General features: G+C 41.3%; 1 protein-coding gene across 1 annotated transcript in view; it reads left to right on the forward strand.

Moving 5' to 3' along the window:
- LOC134531167 (kinase suppressor of Ras 2) overlaps positions 1-16,335 on the forward strand; it is a 43,084-nt gene extending 26,749 nt beyond the window's left edge. The window contains exons 11-17 of the mRNA XM_063366795.1: positions 789-988; positions 3,041-3,214; positions 4,191-4,376; positions 5,196-5,329; positions 9,263-9,400; positions 10,889-11,018; positions 13,326-16,335. Of these exons, the coding sequence (XP_063222865.1) occupies positions 789-988; positions 3,041-3,214; positions 4,191-4,376; positions 5,196-5,329; positions 9,263-9,400; positions 10,889-11,018; positions 13,326-13,478 (1,115 nt within the window). The 3' untranslated portion in view covers positions 13,479-16,335. The remainder of the gene's footprint in view (positions 1-788; positions 989-3,040; positions 3,215-4,190; positions 4,377-5,195; positions 5,330-9,262; positions 9,401-10,888; positions 11,019-13,325) is intronic.
- The last annotated feature ends 3,212 nt before the right edge of the window (positions 16,336-19,547 follow it).

A 19,547-nucleotide genomic window follows, 5' to 3' on the forward strand; every position in this document is an offset into this window, starting at 1 on the left:
GCTTAGGGAGCCTGAGAAAGGACTGCCAGCAGCTTGGCAAAGTTCAAATGGGAGTGAGCCTTAGAAGGGAAAAGTTTAAATACTGCAAATATTTAGGAGAAACAAAGTAAATTCAAATTGATGCAAAAGGTTTTTTGAAATGGTAATCCGAGGGAATTTTTGGCACATCTCTCCCGTCAGAACTCTCCCGGTAACAAACTTGGCCACGTTGTGAGGTGTTGTGTACTTCAGAATGCTACTGTTTCGTTGAAACATTTACTTATAGATGTCATTCTCGTGGAGTTAATCTAGGAACAAGATGGCAAAGAATCCGGGCACTGGTTCGTTCTTCGAACTGCAATTAATCTCTTTTAACTTTTAAATGGCGTAGTGGGGTTGCTTGCTCGCGTGACTAATGAACTTCACGGTATATATTCATTTTGAGTTCTTAAATAAAACTTGCAATGGAAAGCATGTGGAAAAAAAAAAACATAACCCCTTATGTTTTTACATACATAAATCCACGGTGTGAAAAAAAATATATATATGTATGTATTTAAGAATTGGATAATTTGATACTACCATCATTTAATGATGATTATGCTTTACTAATTTTTGCAGTCGAGATGTAATAATGTAGGTGCAATTCTTAAAAATAAATGTAAATAATGGTATTACGGTTTAAGCAATAGCAATTTTCGGAATCATGAATTAAAGATGTCGCTGGAGTGGGGGATGGAGGGATGAAGTGTGCAGTGTTACCGTCGACTTGTGGTTTGAGGCTGCAGCTTGGCCCTGTCGTGACGCAGACGTGGCGCCGCTGAGCCACGGCGTGACGCTGGAGACCCACCCGCTGCCCCAGCAGGCCGACACGCACCAGTCCAACGACAGCGACCGCACCCTGTCGGGCAGCACGGACTCGGAGCGCACGCCCGTGCGTGTCGACTCCCAGGACAGCCAGGTGTCTGACGGCGAGGCCGTGGACCGCGCCTGGCCGCGCCAGAACAGCGTGAGTCGCACCCTCCTACCCTGCCACCACCACGGAACAAGTTACACTACATCTTAAAATCGTAGCGGGTTTTTTTCCCCTTCTCTTCCCCAATTTCAATCATAGATACTACATTTCTATTGTACAAATTGCATGTTGTTGGGAGCTACCAAAGTGCTGCTACGCTGTGATGGACGTTACACACTTCATCCATGCCGATGTTCTACGTGCATTTAGGAGTCACCACATCCATGTCTGATTTTTTTTTTCATGCACCGAAGACGAAGGCAAAATTTTTTTGTATATTATTTCATTCGTAGTTTCTTTTTTTTTCACTTTTGCCATCGAAATTTCACAATTAATTCTGTTTGTTAATTTTTAACTTGATCCTTGAACAAGGAGTGTAATGTTATACAAAAAATGCTAAAATATGTAGGATGGATAACCACAAGAATGATTTTGGAAGAACAAGGAAAAAAAAACACAGTGTTTTTTAGCTCTGCTATCTCAAATAAAACAGAATGAATCGTTATTGCATGGCCAAAAATTGTATATTGATGTCAAAAAAGTGGTTTTATAGTTATTTTTTGAACTTTTTTTCATCTAGAACTCTTTTTTGAGGTTACTATTTTTCAGGCCTAATCTGTGACCCCAATAGATGAGTTGATTAGTGTGATTGTTGCTGGATATAAAAAGAGAAAAAAATTATAATAATCAACTTGTAGGTAAACCTAAATTTCCAAGATCAATTGTGTCAGGAGTGTTTAACACCTTGTTTCCAAGAACAAAAGCATTAACGATATTTGAAGACAATATACCGTATTTACTCGTGTATAGCGCGCCCTCGTGTATAGCGCGCACCACGATTTTTGCAACTAATTCCAAAGAAAAAAAAAATAGAAAATTTTTTTTCCCCCATAAATAAATTTTACTAACATTTTGTGGTACCTGATTATTTAAATTGATGTGTGGTGATGCGTCAGGAAAATACATAAACTCTGCTGTCTAAACGGAAGATAATGAAGCGCTATATCGTCACAACTGGTACGTGGAAGGAAGGAAGGAAGGGAGGGAGGCGTGCCGCGCTACGTTGCTAAGCTGGCGCGGAGAACTTGATGACTCACCGGTGAGGAATGGAGGAAGCGAAGAAGTTGCCGGGGGGGGGGGGGGGGGGGGAACTGGTGACAACATTATCTCTTTCTCTCTCTCTCTTTTTACTAGCTTCTGAGCTGGCTTTCTGTAAAGGGGGGAGGTCTAAAAATAAACAAGAGACCAGCGCGTGTGTGTGTGTGTGTGTGTGTGTGTGTGTGTGTGTGTGTGTGTGTGTGTGTGTGGTGGGGGGGGGGGGGGGGGCTGGCCAGAAACATCACCCGGGGTCACCCGGCAGTTAACGACTTCCACTCCTCCCCGCCTCCTTCCCCCAAAAATTTTTTTTCCCGTGTATAGTGCGCATCCTTATTTTTTTCCTTTACTTGAGGGGAAAAAAGGGCGCGCTATACACGAGTATATACAGTAACTCTAGAAGAGTCAGTGAGTAGCTCTATCTCAACTCTGCTCGAAAGTGTAGTTCATTTTACTCAACTGGATGAGACTTTACAGCATGTTTCTTAAAATTGAATTCATATTGCAACTAGCAACCACTGGTAATATACCGCCGTATTGTCGATGTTTTGAGTGATGGAGTGTTGTCCGGTGTTCTGACGTCCTGTCTCTTCTATCACCTGCACACACTTAGATATGTATCAGAATTTAAGTTTTCCTTTGGTGATTGCACATATATGTTATTCGAGTTATAACGTTAACTTGTACACTTCTAGCTGTCAGGTAACTTGGAGCTCACTGTCTCATTATAATCATCATCATCATCATCATCATCATCATCATCATCATACTCATCATCATCCTCATCATTCTCATCATCATCATCATCCTCATCATCCTCATCATCCTCATCATCCTCATCATCCTCATCATCCTCATCATCATCATCATCCTCATCATCATAATGCCTCCACTCCCTCGTCGAACCACGCCCCACCCGCCCAGCTGCACGTGGGGCCGGCGTGTGTGCAGTTGTCGCTGCGGGAGTGGGACATCCCGTACGACGAGCTGCGCATGGGCGAGCGCATCGGCACGGGCCGGTTCGGCACGGTGTACCGCGGCAACTGGCACGGCGACGTGGCCATCAAGGTGCTCAACATGGACTACCTGGACGACGAGAAGAACCTGGAGGCCTTCCGGCTCGAGGTCAGCCCCTGTCGCAGATGTTCACTCGTGTCACACACGTCTGTTTCAGAAGATTGAAAACATTAATTTTCAGTTAAGAAATTCTGGTTATGAAAGTCAATGAAACTATCTTTGAAAGATTTGTGCAATGGGAGTGCATGACTTGATGTAAGCTTTTGGACATACGCCATTGCTAAGCACATGTATGTCTGTAGAAGAAAACTACAAAAGAACACAAATAACTAACACAAATTAAGCAAAAAAATTGCTGTTGTCATGTGGTGTTTGTATCCTGACAACAGCAATTTTTTGCTTGATTTGTGTTTTTGTCATTTGTGTTTTTTTGTAGTTTTCTTTTACAGACATACATGTGCTTAGCAATGGCGTATGTCCAAAAGCTTGCATCGAATCAATGAAACTAATTTTCCCAGTTAAATTAATAATTTTAATAAATATTCTGTTAGTTTATATAAAAAAATATTTTACTAGTTGGGAGTCAGTTATATTTAAGGTTTAGGTTGGTTTTAATATAAAAATATCTTTAATAAAATTATGTTAGTATAAGTTTACTTTGACTGTAAGGTAAACTTGAGTACAAAGATATCTTAAATACCACTCATTTGAATGTTTGTTAAATATTTAACTGCATCCAATCATGGACATGAAATGATATGTAACCTTATATTTTAGTGCTGTGAATGTTTTTGTTTTGAATCTACAATTGTGTTTTAAATATAAGTCCTGCTTTTTAGTTTGCATTTTGTGTATAAAAACTTTTTTATTTTAGTATTTGTTTTAGTTTACCAATAAGCATTGAGTTTTTTTTTTTTTTTCATACTTAAATGTAACAAAAGAAACTATTTCATTAAGAGGTGAAACTAGGCATGTTCTTAAAAGTTATTGAACTTAGGTTTTAGTTTTCATTTCATTAAAGAACAGCAGTGTTAGCCAGGCCATCGAGAGTGGGATCCAGGCAGCGGTCTGTGCGTCGTTGCAGGTGGCGACGTTCAGGAAGACGCGGCACGAGAACCTGGTGCTGTTCATGGGCGCGTGCATGAAGCTGCCGCGCCTGGCCATCGTCACCAGCATGTGCAAGGGCATGACGCTCTACACGCACATCCACCTGCGCAAGGACAAGTTCAACGTCAACAAGACCACCAACATTGCTCAGCAGATCTCGCAGGTGACCGGCAATCCAACACCAACACCAGTTTATCCTCGAAGAAGAACATCAAATTACAATACCGTGTTTTGCGCATAACCTTCGCATACCCATGATTTTTTTTTTATATTTTAATGGCATCAAAATTTAGTAAACAAATTCTCTCATAAACATTGCATGATATTATTTTGTTTAGTTGTTTTATTCTAAGCGCTTTGTGTAGTTGGTAAACATGACAGAATAAAGCACAGTGCAACAGCAATCAGGTTTTCAAGTTGCTATGGTCAAGTGATTCGGTCTTGCCTTTTTTTTATTAAGATGTACGTTATTTTTTTTCATTCAAGATGTTGCCCATAAGAACTCTTTAGACATGAGAATCACACAAGTTCATTAAAGTTATTATTATCAGAGGTTAGGAGATATGCTGTGTCACAAATATGCCACAAAAACAAGTCTGCATTTAGAATTATCCACGCAATTTGTTTGCTCCTGTTATACAAGACTTACATGAAATAACTTTGAATATTTCTTGCATGTTTAAAGTGTGGATGACATTAGTTACCAATTGAATATTCGTTTTTTCAAAGTTGTCAGTATCCAAAGTTGAAGTGAATACAAATAATAAAGTGTCCGTTTTCAAAAAAATGTTAATATTCGTCCGGACCGAAACACCTCAGTAACAGATGTACGGGGTGAGGCGGTGCCAAACACACGTCACAGGGGATCCGTGGTCTTCCAGTCGCCCCGGCCAGCTGCCGGGGGGTTCCTTCGTGGGTCGAGGTCTGTTCCACCCCGTCAGCTCCATGCGGTCGTGGTGCGAGGGTGCTGTTGTGTGCGCAGGGCATGGGCTACCTGCACGCCCGCGGCATCATCCACAAGGACCTGAAGAGCAAGAACATCTTCCTGGAGAGCGGCAAGGTGGTGATCGCAGACTTCGGCCTGTTCAGCGTCACCAAGCTCTGCTACGGCAACAGGTTGGCTGCTGGCGTTTGGGACACAGTAGCACGTATCGCGATGAGTTACCGCGAGTTTTACCATGTTGCTTGTTAAATAGCACTCACTCAGGTAGTGTGTCTTTCCGTAAAGTTGAATGGGCTAATATTTCAAAGTACAACGTGAGTAGAACCACAATTTTTTACAGGCTAGCATTTTTAAATACCGTATTGGCCCGAAAATAGGCCGACCCCTTCTACAGAACACTCAAAATCAGGGAAAACTGCATTTTTCAATTTATTTGCTTGAGCCCGCCATCGACGCACATTTTTCTCGTCAACACCATATTTCCGCCCAGCTTCCACATTATTTGTGGTTTCTGCATATCTTATTACAGTAGAATCTCGTTATAGCGAGCACGGTAATAGCGAGAACACGGCTATAACGAGGTATTTTTGAGGAATTTACGCCGTGATCGCTTGTAGCGCGCTTTTGTTATTTGTCTGCTTTATCTCCACCCCTCTCGCTCGCCACTAGACATCTTGCCGTTGACGCGTCACATTCTTCAGCCGTGCAGTTGCCACCTAAGTGCGTCGCTTAAAAATAGAATCCCATCCTTTCTTTCTTTTATCAAACTTCCGTTAGTTATCTGTGCCGTGTGTAGACAAAGTTTGAGATTGGAACAGAAACAATGTAAGAAAGTATTTTTTACAAATTAGAAATATGTATGTTTTTGTTTTTATAATAGCGTATTTTCACGGTTTTTTGGTTATCTTAAAAGAGATAATATTAAAAAGCCGCTCTAATGAGATTTAATTGTTTCTTGGTTAACAAAAACTATTAATTATCAAATATTGTTAATTGTTTATATTATATTTATTATTATTTACGCGACGTCATACTGTACGCGTACGCAATACGACTGGATTCGATGCTGCAACATAACATAGCATGTTATGCGGTATCAGAAGTAACGAGTAACGTAACGATAGTAACGAGTACTAATTGTTATAGTAACGAATACATACGGTTAGCCATTTTTTTGTTACTTTTACACCTCTAGTCGGCACTACCGTATTTATTTCCGAATCGCTAGGGCAGTTTTCTTGTAACTTTTGTTTCGGTCAGTTGTTGGGGTATCTGTCCGAGAAAGGGGTGGTGATGGTTTGAGTTTAATCCCAAATTTATTTTCTAAAAAAGTTTACAGGTTTCTTTAAATGAAAAGTATAGTTTTCCAGCGACTATTACGTTTGAGGCGTACGAGCGTTGCCGCAGCAGCACTCCTGCTTTTTTGTAAGGAATTAAATCGTCGCGCTACACTAGCACCACCTGTTAGCAACATCCCGAACCAACATGGCCGCCAGCAGACAGCCCGCGTCGGCAATAGATAGCAGGACATTGCTGCGTCGGCCGCTTGCTGAGATGCTATACTTACGTGGCTTGGTAGGGTATTCTGGTTATTTTGACGTAATCGGTGATCGCATCCGTACTTATGGGGTATCGTTTTAAAGAGAATTCACACATCTGCTCACAGAAATTAAGATTTCGTTAATATAACCTGTTATTTTCCAATTATACAGGTTTAAACACAATTTTTATGCTATTTTCGGTTAATTGTTATTTTTTGGGGGCCAAAATTTGTCCAATTCGGTTATAGAGAGGACACGGCAATAGCGAGGATCAAACCCGGAACCGTGACACCTCGCTATAACGGGACTCTAGTGTACACTTTTGAAATTGGCAGGAAAAAAGCAAACAATGTTTATTTTTTGAATAATCAATAAAATAGCACCGTAACGTAAGACAACAATATGATAGTGTTACGATTCGAAACACCAGTAAATTCTGCAGTTAAACTCGCGATATCGTTCACACAACAATCCGGATATTTGAAAAAATTTTTAAAAACATTCAACACATTAGTTTTCTGTGCACTTTTCAAAGGCTTTCCCGTTCTGTGTTTTACAAAACTCGGTCCGGCATCAGCCATAACAAACCGTGCGCGCACGAATCCAAAATACAACTGTTAGCCGGGCATCAACTGTATACTGTACGTAAATACTTGCTGACACATTAAACTGTATTGGATATCAATGGTGAAACGCTATAATGCTATATAACAACAATTGTTATAAAAAAGGCATGGTAAAAATACTTACAAATGGTACGTAACCACGTAACCAATGGACTATTTCTTGCGCACGAATAATGTGCGCGGCGGCCGGCAGCCAATGAAAATGTTTGTTTACAAGATGCTTTGTTTATTCCAAAACTCTAGTTAGAGTAAACGGAGAATACGGTAAAAAACCTTACAGCAAAATAATTGCTGTTTTTACTAATTGTTTACTGTAAATACCACATTTTACAAGCAAATAAAATTACCGCAGCCTGTTAAATACAGTTAAAAAATAACCAGACCTAGCTTTTAAAAGCTATGTGCTACAAGTGACCACATCTGTGTACTTAACTTAAAATATGATACGTTATTGGGGTTAAGTGTGTTTACTAAATTTCTAAGTTGGAAAAATTACTAATTACACGTAAGTACGGCGTAATTTTAGGTCAATGAATTGTATATCTGATAACATTTTTATGCCATAAGTGATTCTCCTTGAAATGTATGTGTTTAATTATACTATTTTGGCTAGTGCCCCATTATAGGCCGACTCTAGATTTCAAGGTTGACAAAACTGGCAAAAAAGGTCGGCCTATTTTCGGACCAATACGGTACACTCGTTAAAAAGGAAATACACATTTTTATGGAGATGTGGTCACTTCATTTGCGGAGTCGTTATTTTACTTCATGTATCTTTTCTCCCCGTACAATGATTTATTCTTATCATATTCTGTTCACCTAGATGAGTTTTTAAAACAGTTGGCATGATACCATCCTTAAAATATTTAATACTTTCTACTTTATATCCTCAGTACTTTTAATACATTTTAGTAAATACAAGCAATATCAAACTTTCAAAATTTAATATTTAGTACTTTATCTACTTAATATTCTTGATACTTTTAATACTTTAGTAAATACATAAAAAATCTATTATCCGGGCCAGGATTATCCGTTTTTCGGGTTATCCATGCTTGAATTTTTATTAAATATTACATAATTTGTTATATTCTGATAATTTCAAAAAATCAGTCTATTTGTGAATTAAAACCACCTCGCTTTTTGGTTGCATATTTTGTAAAAAAAAAAAAAACCTGGTGGGGGGGGGGGGGGGGAACCATACCTTTTTCAAGTCTCTTATATGTATCAATGCCCTGAATAAAAATCATTCAGGTATCTCATTATTTAATTTTCTCAAATATTAGAATCGCCATTTTGAAGTGAAAGGCTAGCAAGGATGGTCACTGAGGGGGGGAGGGGGTACGCAGGTGTTCCAGAGTGTCATCTTGTCTCAGTTACACCCCTGTACCAAGGTTCAGGAAGCCGCAAGTAAGAGTGATCCAAAGTGGCATAAATGACGCAGTTTATAGGCGTGCAGTCTGCCACAGGACCGGAGACATTTACACACCAACAACCGTGTTGGTTGTATGACGTCTTAAATTCATCATTTAAGGCCATCCACCAGCCAAATATTGCTTGAATTATATGGGTACATCTGGATCTAAGCCAATAGCATAGATATCAATACACACACTTTTTTTAAATACAATAGCTACAGTTAAAAAAATGTATAGGTTTCACAAACTTCTAATTTAAAAAAAATTACAAAAGCTTTCAATTACTGTGTGTGTTTTTTTTTTTTTTTTAAATCTTGAGCACAGTTATTGACCTGGGCCACAATACCTACTTTCACTCTGAAATGTCACGTGGATTTTCTTTGGTTTATCAATGGGAAAGTGTGGTTTGAAGTGAACGCTTGTACAGGGAATAGGGATACGGGGATGAGTTGCCGCTGGCGTTGTGAGCGTGTGTGAAGCAGTCGGAGCATGCGTGTTAGCGCACGGACAAACTGCCGCAGGAAGGGCAACGGCCTGAGCATCCCGCCCGGCTGGCTCTGCTACATGGCCCCGGAGATCATCCGCAGCCTCAAGGCCCAGCAGAAGCACGACGAGGAGGAACTGCCCTTCTCCAAGGCCTCCGACGTGTACGCCTTCGGGTGAGTCGCGTCCCGTAGCCTTCCGGATGTTCTGGCGAGTGTCGGTTTGGGCCATTCCGTTCCCCCGGCCATGCATGCTCACTGGTTCGTGGCAAAGTATCGTTATTTGTACAGTCCTCCCAAAATTATGACAAGTATACAAACATATTTTAGATATATGCGATGACTCAAAGTAATATATATATATATATATATATATATAAAATAGTTTTAAAATATCTTCATGTTTAATTTTTTTTACGTAGTTAAAGGCTGTACCTAGTTTGTAAAGTAAGTATTTTTTGTACACACCTATTTATCCAACTATATTTTTTATTAATAACAGAAAGTGTAATTTATGATGGTAAAATGGATTTCTTAAACCAATCTTAGATATTATAATGAAGAAGTCAAAGTATGAAAAAAAAAAAAAAAAAAAGGAATGGAAATAGTGCATAATTGGCAGACCACCTAATAATTAGATAATTTTTTTTATGATTACAGTATTTACCTGCAAAAGGGTTGTCCCTGCGTATGGATCGCACCTTTTATTTTTGGCATAAAAATCTTAACATTTTCACTGTAAGAGTCACTCTTGAATAAGGGTCACAGCATATGTCTTTACTCGTTCTCCCCATATTTATGACCCTTCCAATTCCCACACTACTTAAAAAAAAAATACAAAGGAGAAGACTACTATTTTTTATACTCTTGTTTCCCTTTCGTCTGTTGTATTTTTTTTTTTTTTTTACTCAACCCTTTGCCGCGGAGAAAGAAGAGGCGGCAAGCTACTCTATCGGTTCTTTCTGTAAAAACTAGCACTCACCTTACCGTGAGGCTGAAGAAATATAAAAGGTGCACTTATAAACAGCAACGATGGCTGAAGTTTTGTCGCGGAATGTTCAGTTGGAATCGGATCAAATCTCGTGAAAAAAAACGTAATGTTTGAGCACATTTTGCGTTACAAACACCTGTCAAGACAGACACGTTGATTGTGTGGGTGGCAGTTCCCGGGACACTCGCAACTGAGGGAGGGAGGATCAGCGCTGCCACGTGGCCTCGCACGCACAGACACACACGTACACTCTCTTGCTCTCTCTGACTGTGCCTGCCCAGCAGACAAGCCAGTTGCCGACGCCGACGCGGCAATGACTGTGCTGCTCACGGAGCTCCACGCTGCTGCAGAGATATTTTCATTTAACAAATTACTCTTACTCGTGGAGTTACGTTTATTAAGAACCAATTTAGGTTATTTATTTGCGCACATATTCAACCACGTAGTGCAATATGGATTTTTTTAAACTCAAAGTGAAAAACTCGCGTAAGAGTCGCACTACCTTTTTCAAACTAATAATCGGCATAAACTGTGGGACATGTACCGGTAAATATGATGGATAAAAATGTAGCATAGCCAAAAGGAGTCTCTCGTGGTCAAGAGGACCGCACGGTCGTCTACGTCGGGGCTGCCCCGGACGTGCGGTGCGAGCGGGACGGGGCTCTGGGTTGCAGGACGGTGTGGTACGAGCTGCTGTGCGGAGAGTGGCCCTTCAAGTGCCAGCCCCCAGAGGCCATCATCTGGCAGGTGGGCAAGGGCATGAAGCAGCCGCTGGCCAACCTGCAGGCGTCCCGGGACGTCAAGGTGAGCCCGTCCGCTGCTCCGTGTCACGTCCCCTGCCGTTTCTCCGGCATCTGAAGTCACAGTTGGTTTTTTTCCTTCAATCAAAATTGTTGTCTGTAAAGTCGGTTTACGGACGATAGTTTAACGTGATGTCATAACAAAACATTGATGAAATGATTGCATACTTTAATGAATAAATTTAAATCATTTTTACTGAATTATAACTATTTTGTATGGATACAAAGAAGGGGTGGAATGAAATCTACAATTTAATTGATAAATTTACTTTTATTTGCACTCATTAATTCAAATATGTTTATTACTTTAACGAAGTGATTATTTTAACTATACCTTTTGTACATGTTTCCTATTTAATTTCTTCCAATCTGTGTTATTCTGTTAAGGATAGGACGATGATAGGAAAAGTAGGAAACGAATGGGAGTATTTCAAGTTTAATGTGCCTCGAAAAAGTCAAATCGATGGTTGTTCCAATTGAGTGGAAGAGAGATAGATGCGGCGCAAGCGTACAATGAGCGTAACGAGACACTTTTTCGTGCGTGCAGCCGGCGTTCATCGATTTATTAGACGTCACGTCAAAAAATGCAAACCCAATTATGCCTATCGAGGACACGGTGCACCAAACTGTCACTTTCGGGCCGTGAAGTGGTCTTTGGTGCAGTTCGGGAGGGTTTGAAGTTGCCCAGTAATGAACATTGTGCTTGTTTGCTGTACTGCCAAGGTGAAAATGCTCTTCGTCGCTCGTCCACACGAGAGTGCCGCCAGGGATACAGCTGTTAAGATTGCATTCAAGCAACTCTGCGTTTCACCCAGCCGTGTGGTCTCAGTTCCCGGGCGGTCGTGATCTTGTACGGGTGTGACTGAAGGGTTGTGTGGAACGTTCTCCTTATCGGTCTGGATGATATTCCAATGGCAGTCGTGTGTTTCCGTGCAGAACACGTTGGAGACTGTTCTGTAGACATCCTAACTGCCTTGATGTTTGCGGGAGTTCTCACACTGTTAAGTTGTTAGCTAGTATTTTAGGAACCTCAGATCCTGTCATCCTTACATTACTGATCCATTTTCGAATGGAACACTGTCATTTACGATTTAAATTGATTCCCCTGGGAAAGACCCTCTGTGTCGCCACTACACTTTCCCTGTTTTTCTAACAGGTCTCCACAACAACGATCTGGCATAAGACCAACCCAGATGTAAGGCCTTCTTGATTATAAGGCAACTCTTACTGCAATATACTTTAAATAAAAGAATATCAAAAGTGCAAGATGTTTAATAAAAAATTAATTTACTTTCACTGTGGGTTAACCTATGTGCAATAATATTTAGTTTTAATTTCAGTATCGTATAATTATAGAAATTTAAATTTTTTATTTAAAAAAAAAGTCGGGATTGTAAATAACAAACCTGTTAAAATTTGTAATTTTATATAAATTTGTTTACAATCTGATAATCCTACCAAGTAGCATAATTTGTGTATTATAATTTATTTTAAATTGTAGTACTTTATATAAATAATTTTTTTAAAATTAAAAGTCTTAATGATTTTATAGTTCTGAACAATTTTCATTGAGATGTGTGCATTTTAACGGAGGTTCCCACCCTCCCCCCATTCTGAAACAACTTGTTTTGTTGTTTTAGATTGAGTGTTTTACCCTTAGTTTTGGTGTGATGGGAGTGTTTTACCCTTAGTTTTGGTGTGATGGGAGTGTTTTACCCTTAGTTTTGGTGTGATGGGAGTGTTTTACCCATAGTTTTGGTGTGATGGAAGTGTTTTACCCTTAGTTTTGGTGTGATGGGAGTGTTTTACCATTAGTTTTGGTGTGATGGCAGTGGTTTACCCTTGGTTTTGGTGTGATGGCAGTGTTTTACCCTTGGTTTTGGTGTGATGGGAGTGTTTTACCCTTGGTTTTGGTGTGATGGGAGTGTTTTACCCTTGGTTTTGGTGTGATGGGAGTGTTTTACCCTTGGTTTTGGTGTGATGGGAGTGTTTTACCCTTGGTTTTGGTGTGATGGGAGTGTTTTACCCTTAGTTTTGGTGTGATGGTAGTGTTTTACCCTTAGTTTTGGTGTGATGGTAGTGTTTTACCCTTGGTTTTGGTGTGATGGGAGTGTTTTACCCTTGGTTTTGGTGTGATGGGAGTGTTGTACCCTTGGTTTTGGTGTGATGGTAGTGTTTTACCCTTAGTTTTGGTGTGATGGGAGTGTTTTACCATTAGTTTTGGTGTGATGGCAGTGTTTTACCCTCAGTTTTGGTGTGATGGGAGTGTGTGTTGTCTTGTGGAGCCGTGACGTGTAGCGTGCGTGCGCAGGACATCCTGATGCTGTGCTGGTCGTACCGTGCCAGCGACCGGCCAGAGTTCACACCCCTGCTGCGCGCGCTCGACAAGCTGCCGAAGAAGAGGCTGGCACGGAGCCCCTCGCACCCCATCCACCTGTCGCGCTCCGCCGAGTCCGTGTTCTAGCCGCGCGTCCTCGCCACGGCCCCCTGTACCCCCTGTACCCCTCGTGCCCCCTGTACCCCCTGCACCCCCTGTACCCAGTGATGCCAGAGCCCACCCGGGCCAGTGTCTTTCCAAGTCATTCAGTAGCTGTTTCGTGTATTTTACCTACACAGCTACTTGTAGCATTCCGTTTCATTCACGCACCGAATATGTACTTTATAATTCTTATGTTCTTAAAAAAAATTACAAGAAAGAATTTCCTCGCAATTCTTGTGTTTTGTCGTGCGAAAACGGACCAAGAATTTCGACAAAAGCATGGATATCTTGGTACGTCTGGCAACACTGTGAAAACCCTTTTATTGCATTCTTCAAAGGACCGGCAAAAAAATGCTTGAAACACAGAAAAGTAATATATATGTATAATACATGATGTATAAGCATTATGTAGTTCTCTAAAGGTGAGGTGAAATATGTGCACATAAAATTGTAAGGAGATGTGCAGAGAAGGGTGTTCTGGTAAATTTAAATTGTTGAGTTTTTTTGTGCAATTGCAATTTTAAAGTTGCTTAGAATGACTAGCTTTTTGAATGTGTTTTCAAGACCATGTTAGTTTACACTTTTGTTTTGGCTGGGTGCTTAGTCCGGAATATTTCCGTGGTCTTGCGATGTCTCCGTAAAGCAGGCAGGGCGGTCGTGTGTGTGTGTGTGTGTGTGTTCGGCGGCAATGCACGTGTCTCCAGCGCTTCGTTGGGGCCCGTGTGCATCCATGATCTCACTTGTACATTTTCTGTCGTTCCGTGGCCGCCGCGCCACGGTGCTTGTGTACATATTATATATGATGAATATCTCCTCGTCGTCTCGAAGCGTGGCGTGTGGCGCGAGCTTGGCCGTGCTGCTCACGTGCTTCGTGGCAGTGTTTTACCAGAGCAGGGTGCTGCCGTGGCTTCCGGGACACTGCGTTAGTTCAGGCGCTGAGCAGCCTTCCAGTCTTCACCCTGTAGGGGCGTAATAGGTGGCTTCGGAACAAACATGAACCATGTTTCTCATCCAACAATATGGAAACATATTTACACTTCTAAAATAATGCATGTTCATAGTTTTACCATAATTCTCCTCATGTAGCTTGATTTCTTTTTTATGAAACTACGTTTTTGAAAACAAGAAGTCACTTGACAAGTTCTAAGGACCAATCGGAAAACTTGTTCTTTACAACTAGCGTAACAATTATTGATCTACAACACATTGTTTCCTGATTGCCCACAATCTCGCGTATTGCACTTGGAATTCTTAATAGTAGTTCTTTTTAGAAATCTTGTGTGAAATTCACAGCCTGTGTGCTTTTTTCTTTCTTCTAATCCTTCAAATGAATGAGAACAAAAGTTTCATTTTGAAAGAAACTTTCGTGTTAAAGTGTATTTTTTCCAATCATATGTGAAGAATTGAGTGGTTGATTACCAATTCATTTTTCAGTTTTAAAATAACCTATAAAATTTTTTAATTGGTTTGCACATTGTAATGAGATGTTACTGTAGGGACATTCTTGGTTCAGTGTATGGATCACCGTTTGGTGCTGCAAGTATTTCTCTCTGGTAAAATATTGTTTTGAGGGAGCATAGCTTTAATATATGTGTTTATTGTGATATGATTACCTTCAGACTCGGAGGGTATCTATGCCACCAAATGAAGCTCTTTTCAGCCAAAGTAAGGTTTGATAGTGTGATAGTTGATTATTTACTCGACTAATGTTTGTCTTCTCTGTCGATCTTTTCAAGCATCGTCCCACTGGTAGATGCTGGAGCGTAGAGAACAGTTATCAGAGAGAGGCCGAGACCCAAAATATCAAGCTTGAGTCGAGCGGGTAGCTTCAGCTCGACTCTGCTTGAATGTTGAGTTCATCGTACTCAACCGGACGAGACTGAACAGGGTGTTTCAAAAACTTGTGCATGCCTGACCGGTGCAGTTGGCTTAAAATCATGTACTACAATTTTCCAACTTTCAGTTTTCTCAGTTGCAGTGTTATGAGATCACTCTGTGGTTCAGCGCACCCCACGCGACAGTGGCGTGAGCGACGACACGACGTGATTAGAAGCCTTGAGCACTCAGAAATTACCTAAAAAAATTTTTTCTTATAATCCGGAGTTTCTGTCTTTTGCAAATTTCACCTTGAATATGTTCATATTTTGATGTATCAGTTTTTGGATATAACTTTGTTCTAATAGATTTTTTGTCTTAGGCAGTTCATATGTTTCTGGAGCACAGTTTGAACAAACAGCGAAGTAAGGTGTCATTTTGATGACAGTGAGACATGCTGTGTTCAAACATACAGTGCTTGTGAATTTCGGACCACAAAGATATGCCATTGCGATGGTCTTCTCTCTGGTGCTATTGGATGCTAGCCGAGACTGAGTCTGACTTAGCTTGATGCATTTTGATGGCAAATCACTTTTCATAGTGTAATATTGTCCCTGTCTTCATCATTTTGGTAACTGTTGGGAAATGCTCTCACAGGTAGTTGTGTCAACACCAAGTTTTGTATTGCTTGTAACGTTTCACTGTATCTATCTCACTACACACACATTTCTCTGGTTCCAGCTCTGACTAGCGATAACCAGTGTAGTCGAGTTTCAGTCAGTGTAGTCAAGTTTCAGTTCAATCAAGTAGCTTATGTAATGGAACTTTCGTGCAATCCTCATGCAGTGTTTTTCTTAGGATTTGATAGTTTTCTCATATGTGTTGTTTACCTGTGATTGCTTTGTTTTTATTTTTATTTTTTATTAAAGGTATTAGAATATTGTGTAGTTGTGTTGTTTAGGAAGAATGTTATTTATTGCTATTGTAAATATTGTTGTTATGATATTCAAAAAATTGTCACAATTTATTTTTGTTTTATTTTATGAAACATATTTCCTCCTGTGTATGATGGTGTATTTTTTTTCTTATGTTAAATTATGACTGCCTGTTAGTTAAACTGAAGTTCGTTGCTTGAGCAGATGTAAGTCCTGACGAATTATGGCTGGGTAGTGCCCAGTGTTTCTTCACTGAACACTTCTACTTACTGTTACCTGCATCTTCTACAAGCTCAAATTCATGTCTGCATGCTCGTAGCACACCATCCCAGATTGTAATTCCACGCTACATTTGCGCAGAATATGAGCAGTTACAGGAACATTACAGCTGTAGTGTGAGAAAGCATATTTTGACTCATTTTGGGATGCCAGATCTGTGAGGAATTCCAACTATTAAACCTCACTTCACAGTATTTTAGAATGAAGTTATAATAAATTATAGTAGGTACTGATGTGTAGGTAATGATCTAGAGTGGTAAGGGAATGAGTATTTGGATGCCTTGAACTCAAACTCTATATAAGGTAGATTTAATATTTGGCAATATTAATTAATGAATTAATAACAATCAAAATGCAACACATTACTGATAAAAGTTTAAAGATTGTGGAATAAGTGGAAATGAACAGAGTTTCTAAGACAGACCATGAACACACACATTTTGCATTGTCTCTGCATACAGGCATGCAAGGCTATCAAAAGAAAACTAGTCTCCAGACGCTGTTTGGGAACTCTGTATCTGGGAACTCTGGATCAGAAGACTGCAACACCTCCAGGCAACTGGAGAATCTATTAGGACAACAATCTCACTGATGGTATCACCTCTGGTCTTGCCTTGATGTGTAGACGTTAAACAACAGGCGCCGTGGAAGTTCGGCTAGAAGCGTCGTACTCTGTAGTTTTACGACAGTGCAGATATGGCCAATGTTTGCCCAAACATTCACCAAACAAATGTACATCTCGCCGAAGTCGTCGGCTCTTCCTGGTGCCTGCCCGTTGCACAGAAACAATCTTGCCCTGTGGACAATTACCTAGAGCTCAAGTACCATTCTTGCAAAATATTCCTAATTCTATCATGCAAAGCAACTAAGGAAAATGCTATAAAGAGAATAGTTTCAACCATTATTTCTCCATGGAAGCTAATGCAAATCTGTAAAACTAACAATTAAAGGGTATCCTGTGCGGGAGTATACTAAAAAGGAAAGTTGACAAAATATTATAGCCTGATGATTATTACAAAGATGAAACTGTGACCCGAACACCAAGCCTCTGGTACTCCGAAAGAAGACTTCAGGGACCTTCAGCTGGGGCTACTGTTGGTGTGGCAGCGACCTTCAACCTTCTCAGGGATTTTGGGCAACAAGGTTGGGTCCCTCCCCTACCCTGGCTTGAAAGGTACACTGCTGTCGACTTGAAGAAGGAAGATGAAGATGGAGCAACGCCAGGCTGCCTGGCACCCTGTGCGCCTGCAGTTCGAGCCAGTCTACTGGCTCGTCTGCCCACCGTCGAGAGAACTTGTGCTCTCGGCCATCATTCTTTACTGCTGTGGCTGCCTGGGCAGCTGGGCTGGGCTGACGAATGAAGTCGCCCGCCCCTGGGGGCGCATGCGCCCCTGGCTAATAATAACCCAGGAGTGCCCAACATTTAAATGCGGGCTGCAAGGCCCAAGCACCCAACCCCTGCATGGTTGATTTTTCATCCCCGCCCAACTCTTCTTACCTGGACCCTTCTTCCCTCTTGTCCAGTAGTTACCTGCTTGCTTAATGCATGTTATTTGATCCCCGCATGACCCGGCCCAGGGTTTTCCCTGTGTCACATTAGTTAGCTTTTAAGCTAGATGTTCAATGGGGCGTCAGCCATGGGGCCAATCGCTGCCATGGCTGGCCAGTAAACCCCAATTAGCACATAATGCACATGACCTTGTCCTCCATGGTTACAAACCCGCATGGTAGTGTGTATAGGCTTCGGCCTGAGACACACTTAGGTCCTCCCCTAACCTGGACCCTCCCCTTAAACAGTAATTTAGGCTAGGGGAAAAAAATCGTCTAGGTGGCTCTCCTCTCTCCCAGCCAATCTGGTAGAATAAAGAACAAAACGACAAATAGTGGTATTATTGGCTTACTTCTCTCTCCTCCGCTAGCGACTCCTAATGAGACCGCGGGCAATCCTCCGTTAGCGGCTCTTCGTGAGATCGTGGGCAATCCTCCGCTAGCGGCTCTTCGTGAGACCGTGGGCATCTTCCTCCTTCAACCCCCCCCCCCCCCCACAACTGTAAGGTTGACAACCATCATCCCCGAAGGCCCATTCCGCGCATGCACTTCCTTGGTCAGCTGCACTGGGCCGAACGGTCCACTCCCGCCTCAGAGTGCGAGGCTGCTCTACCCAAGAGCTGGCGCCGGGCAAACACCATGACTACCGAACGACCGAGTGACCTCCACCCCATCACCACATCTTCATCAGAGACGAGGCAGCGACAAACCAACACGATGCACTCCGCTACTAGCCTGCCGTGGACCCTCTTTCGTGAGCACAAATGAATGTGACAGAGTATTTTCTGTTCAATAAATCAAGACTCCTAACTATAAATCCATTACGCTTGAAGTAAAATGGCATAACACTTAGCAACTTTAAATTTACCTACGCAGTTCAGTCCTCTGATACAAAAATGCATGCCAGCAACTCACCAATCACCAATGAAAGCTATTATTATGCTGCTTAGTGTTATAGTCTCACTGTGACACAAATCCACCTAAACAAAACGGCCCCAGTTCCAGACCATGTTGTTTTAGGTCGTCGTCCTTATTTGTTTGCTCGTGACTGCAGTGAAGAGGCCGCCATGCCTCTCGATGACACGTTTCGTTCGGGTGGTGCAGGAAACCATGCTGCCAAGTCCAGTGCCTAAACAATTCAGGGAGTTCTAATGCTGAAGCGCCACTGCCTCTGGCCATATGGGAACCCTTGTGCTCTGCTCAAACGCATAGGGAGGCAGCTGGATCCATGTCAGGAGGATACCACGTCTGCAGCTCCTGTTCTGCACCAAGTTGGTTAGGCACTCTAAATTTTGGCTAAAGTTACTTTGGAATAAGTTTAAAATTACGTATTGTATTTACACATCATGAAACGTAATCAAGCACCATTTGCACAATGTTTTGGGCGTAACAATATGGCAATTACGAGGTAAAAATGTGGCAACATTATATCATGTCTTGTCTGAGAATCTCTAACTCTTTGACTTTTTACAGTGCT

The sequence above is a fragment of the Bacillus rossius genome, chromosome 1, assembly GCF_032445375.1.
Source record: "Bacillus rossius redtenbacheri isolate Brsri chromosome 1, Brsri_v3, whole genome shotgun sequence".
In the NCBI taxonomy this organism is placed as follows: domain Eukaryota; kingdom Metazoa; phylum Arthropoda; class Insecta; order Phasmatodea; family Bacillidae; genus Bacillus; species Bacillus rossius.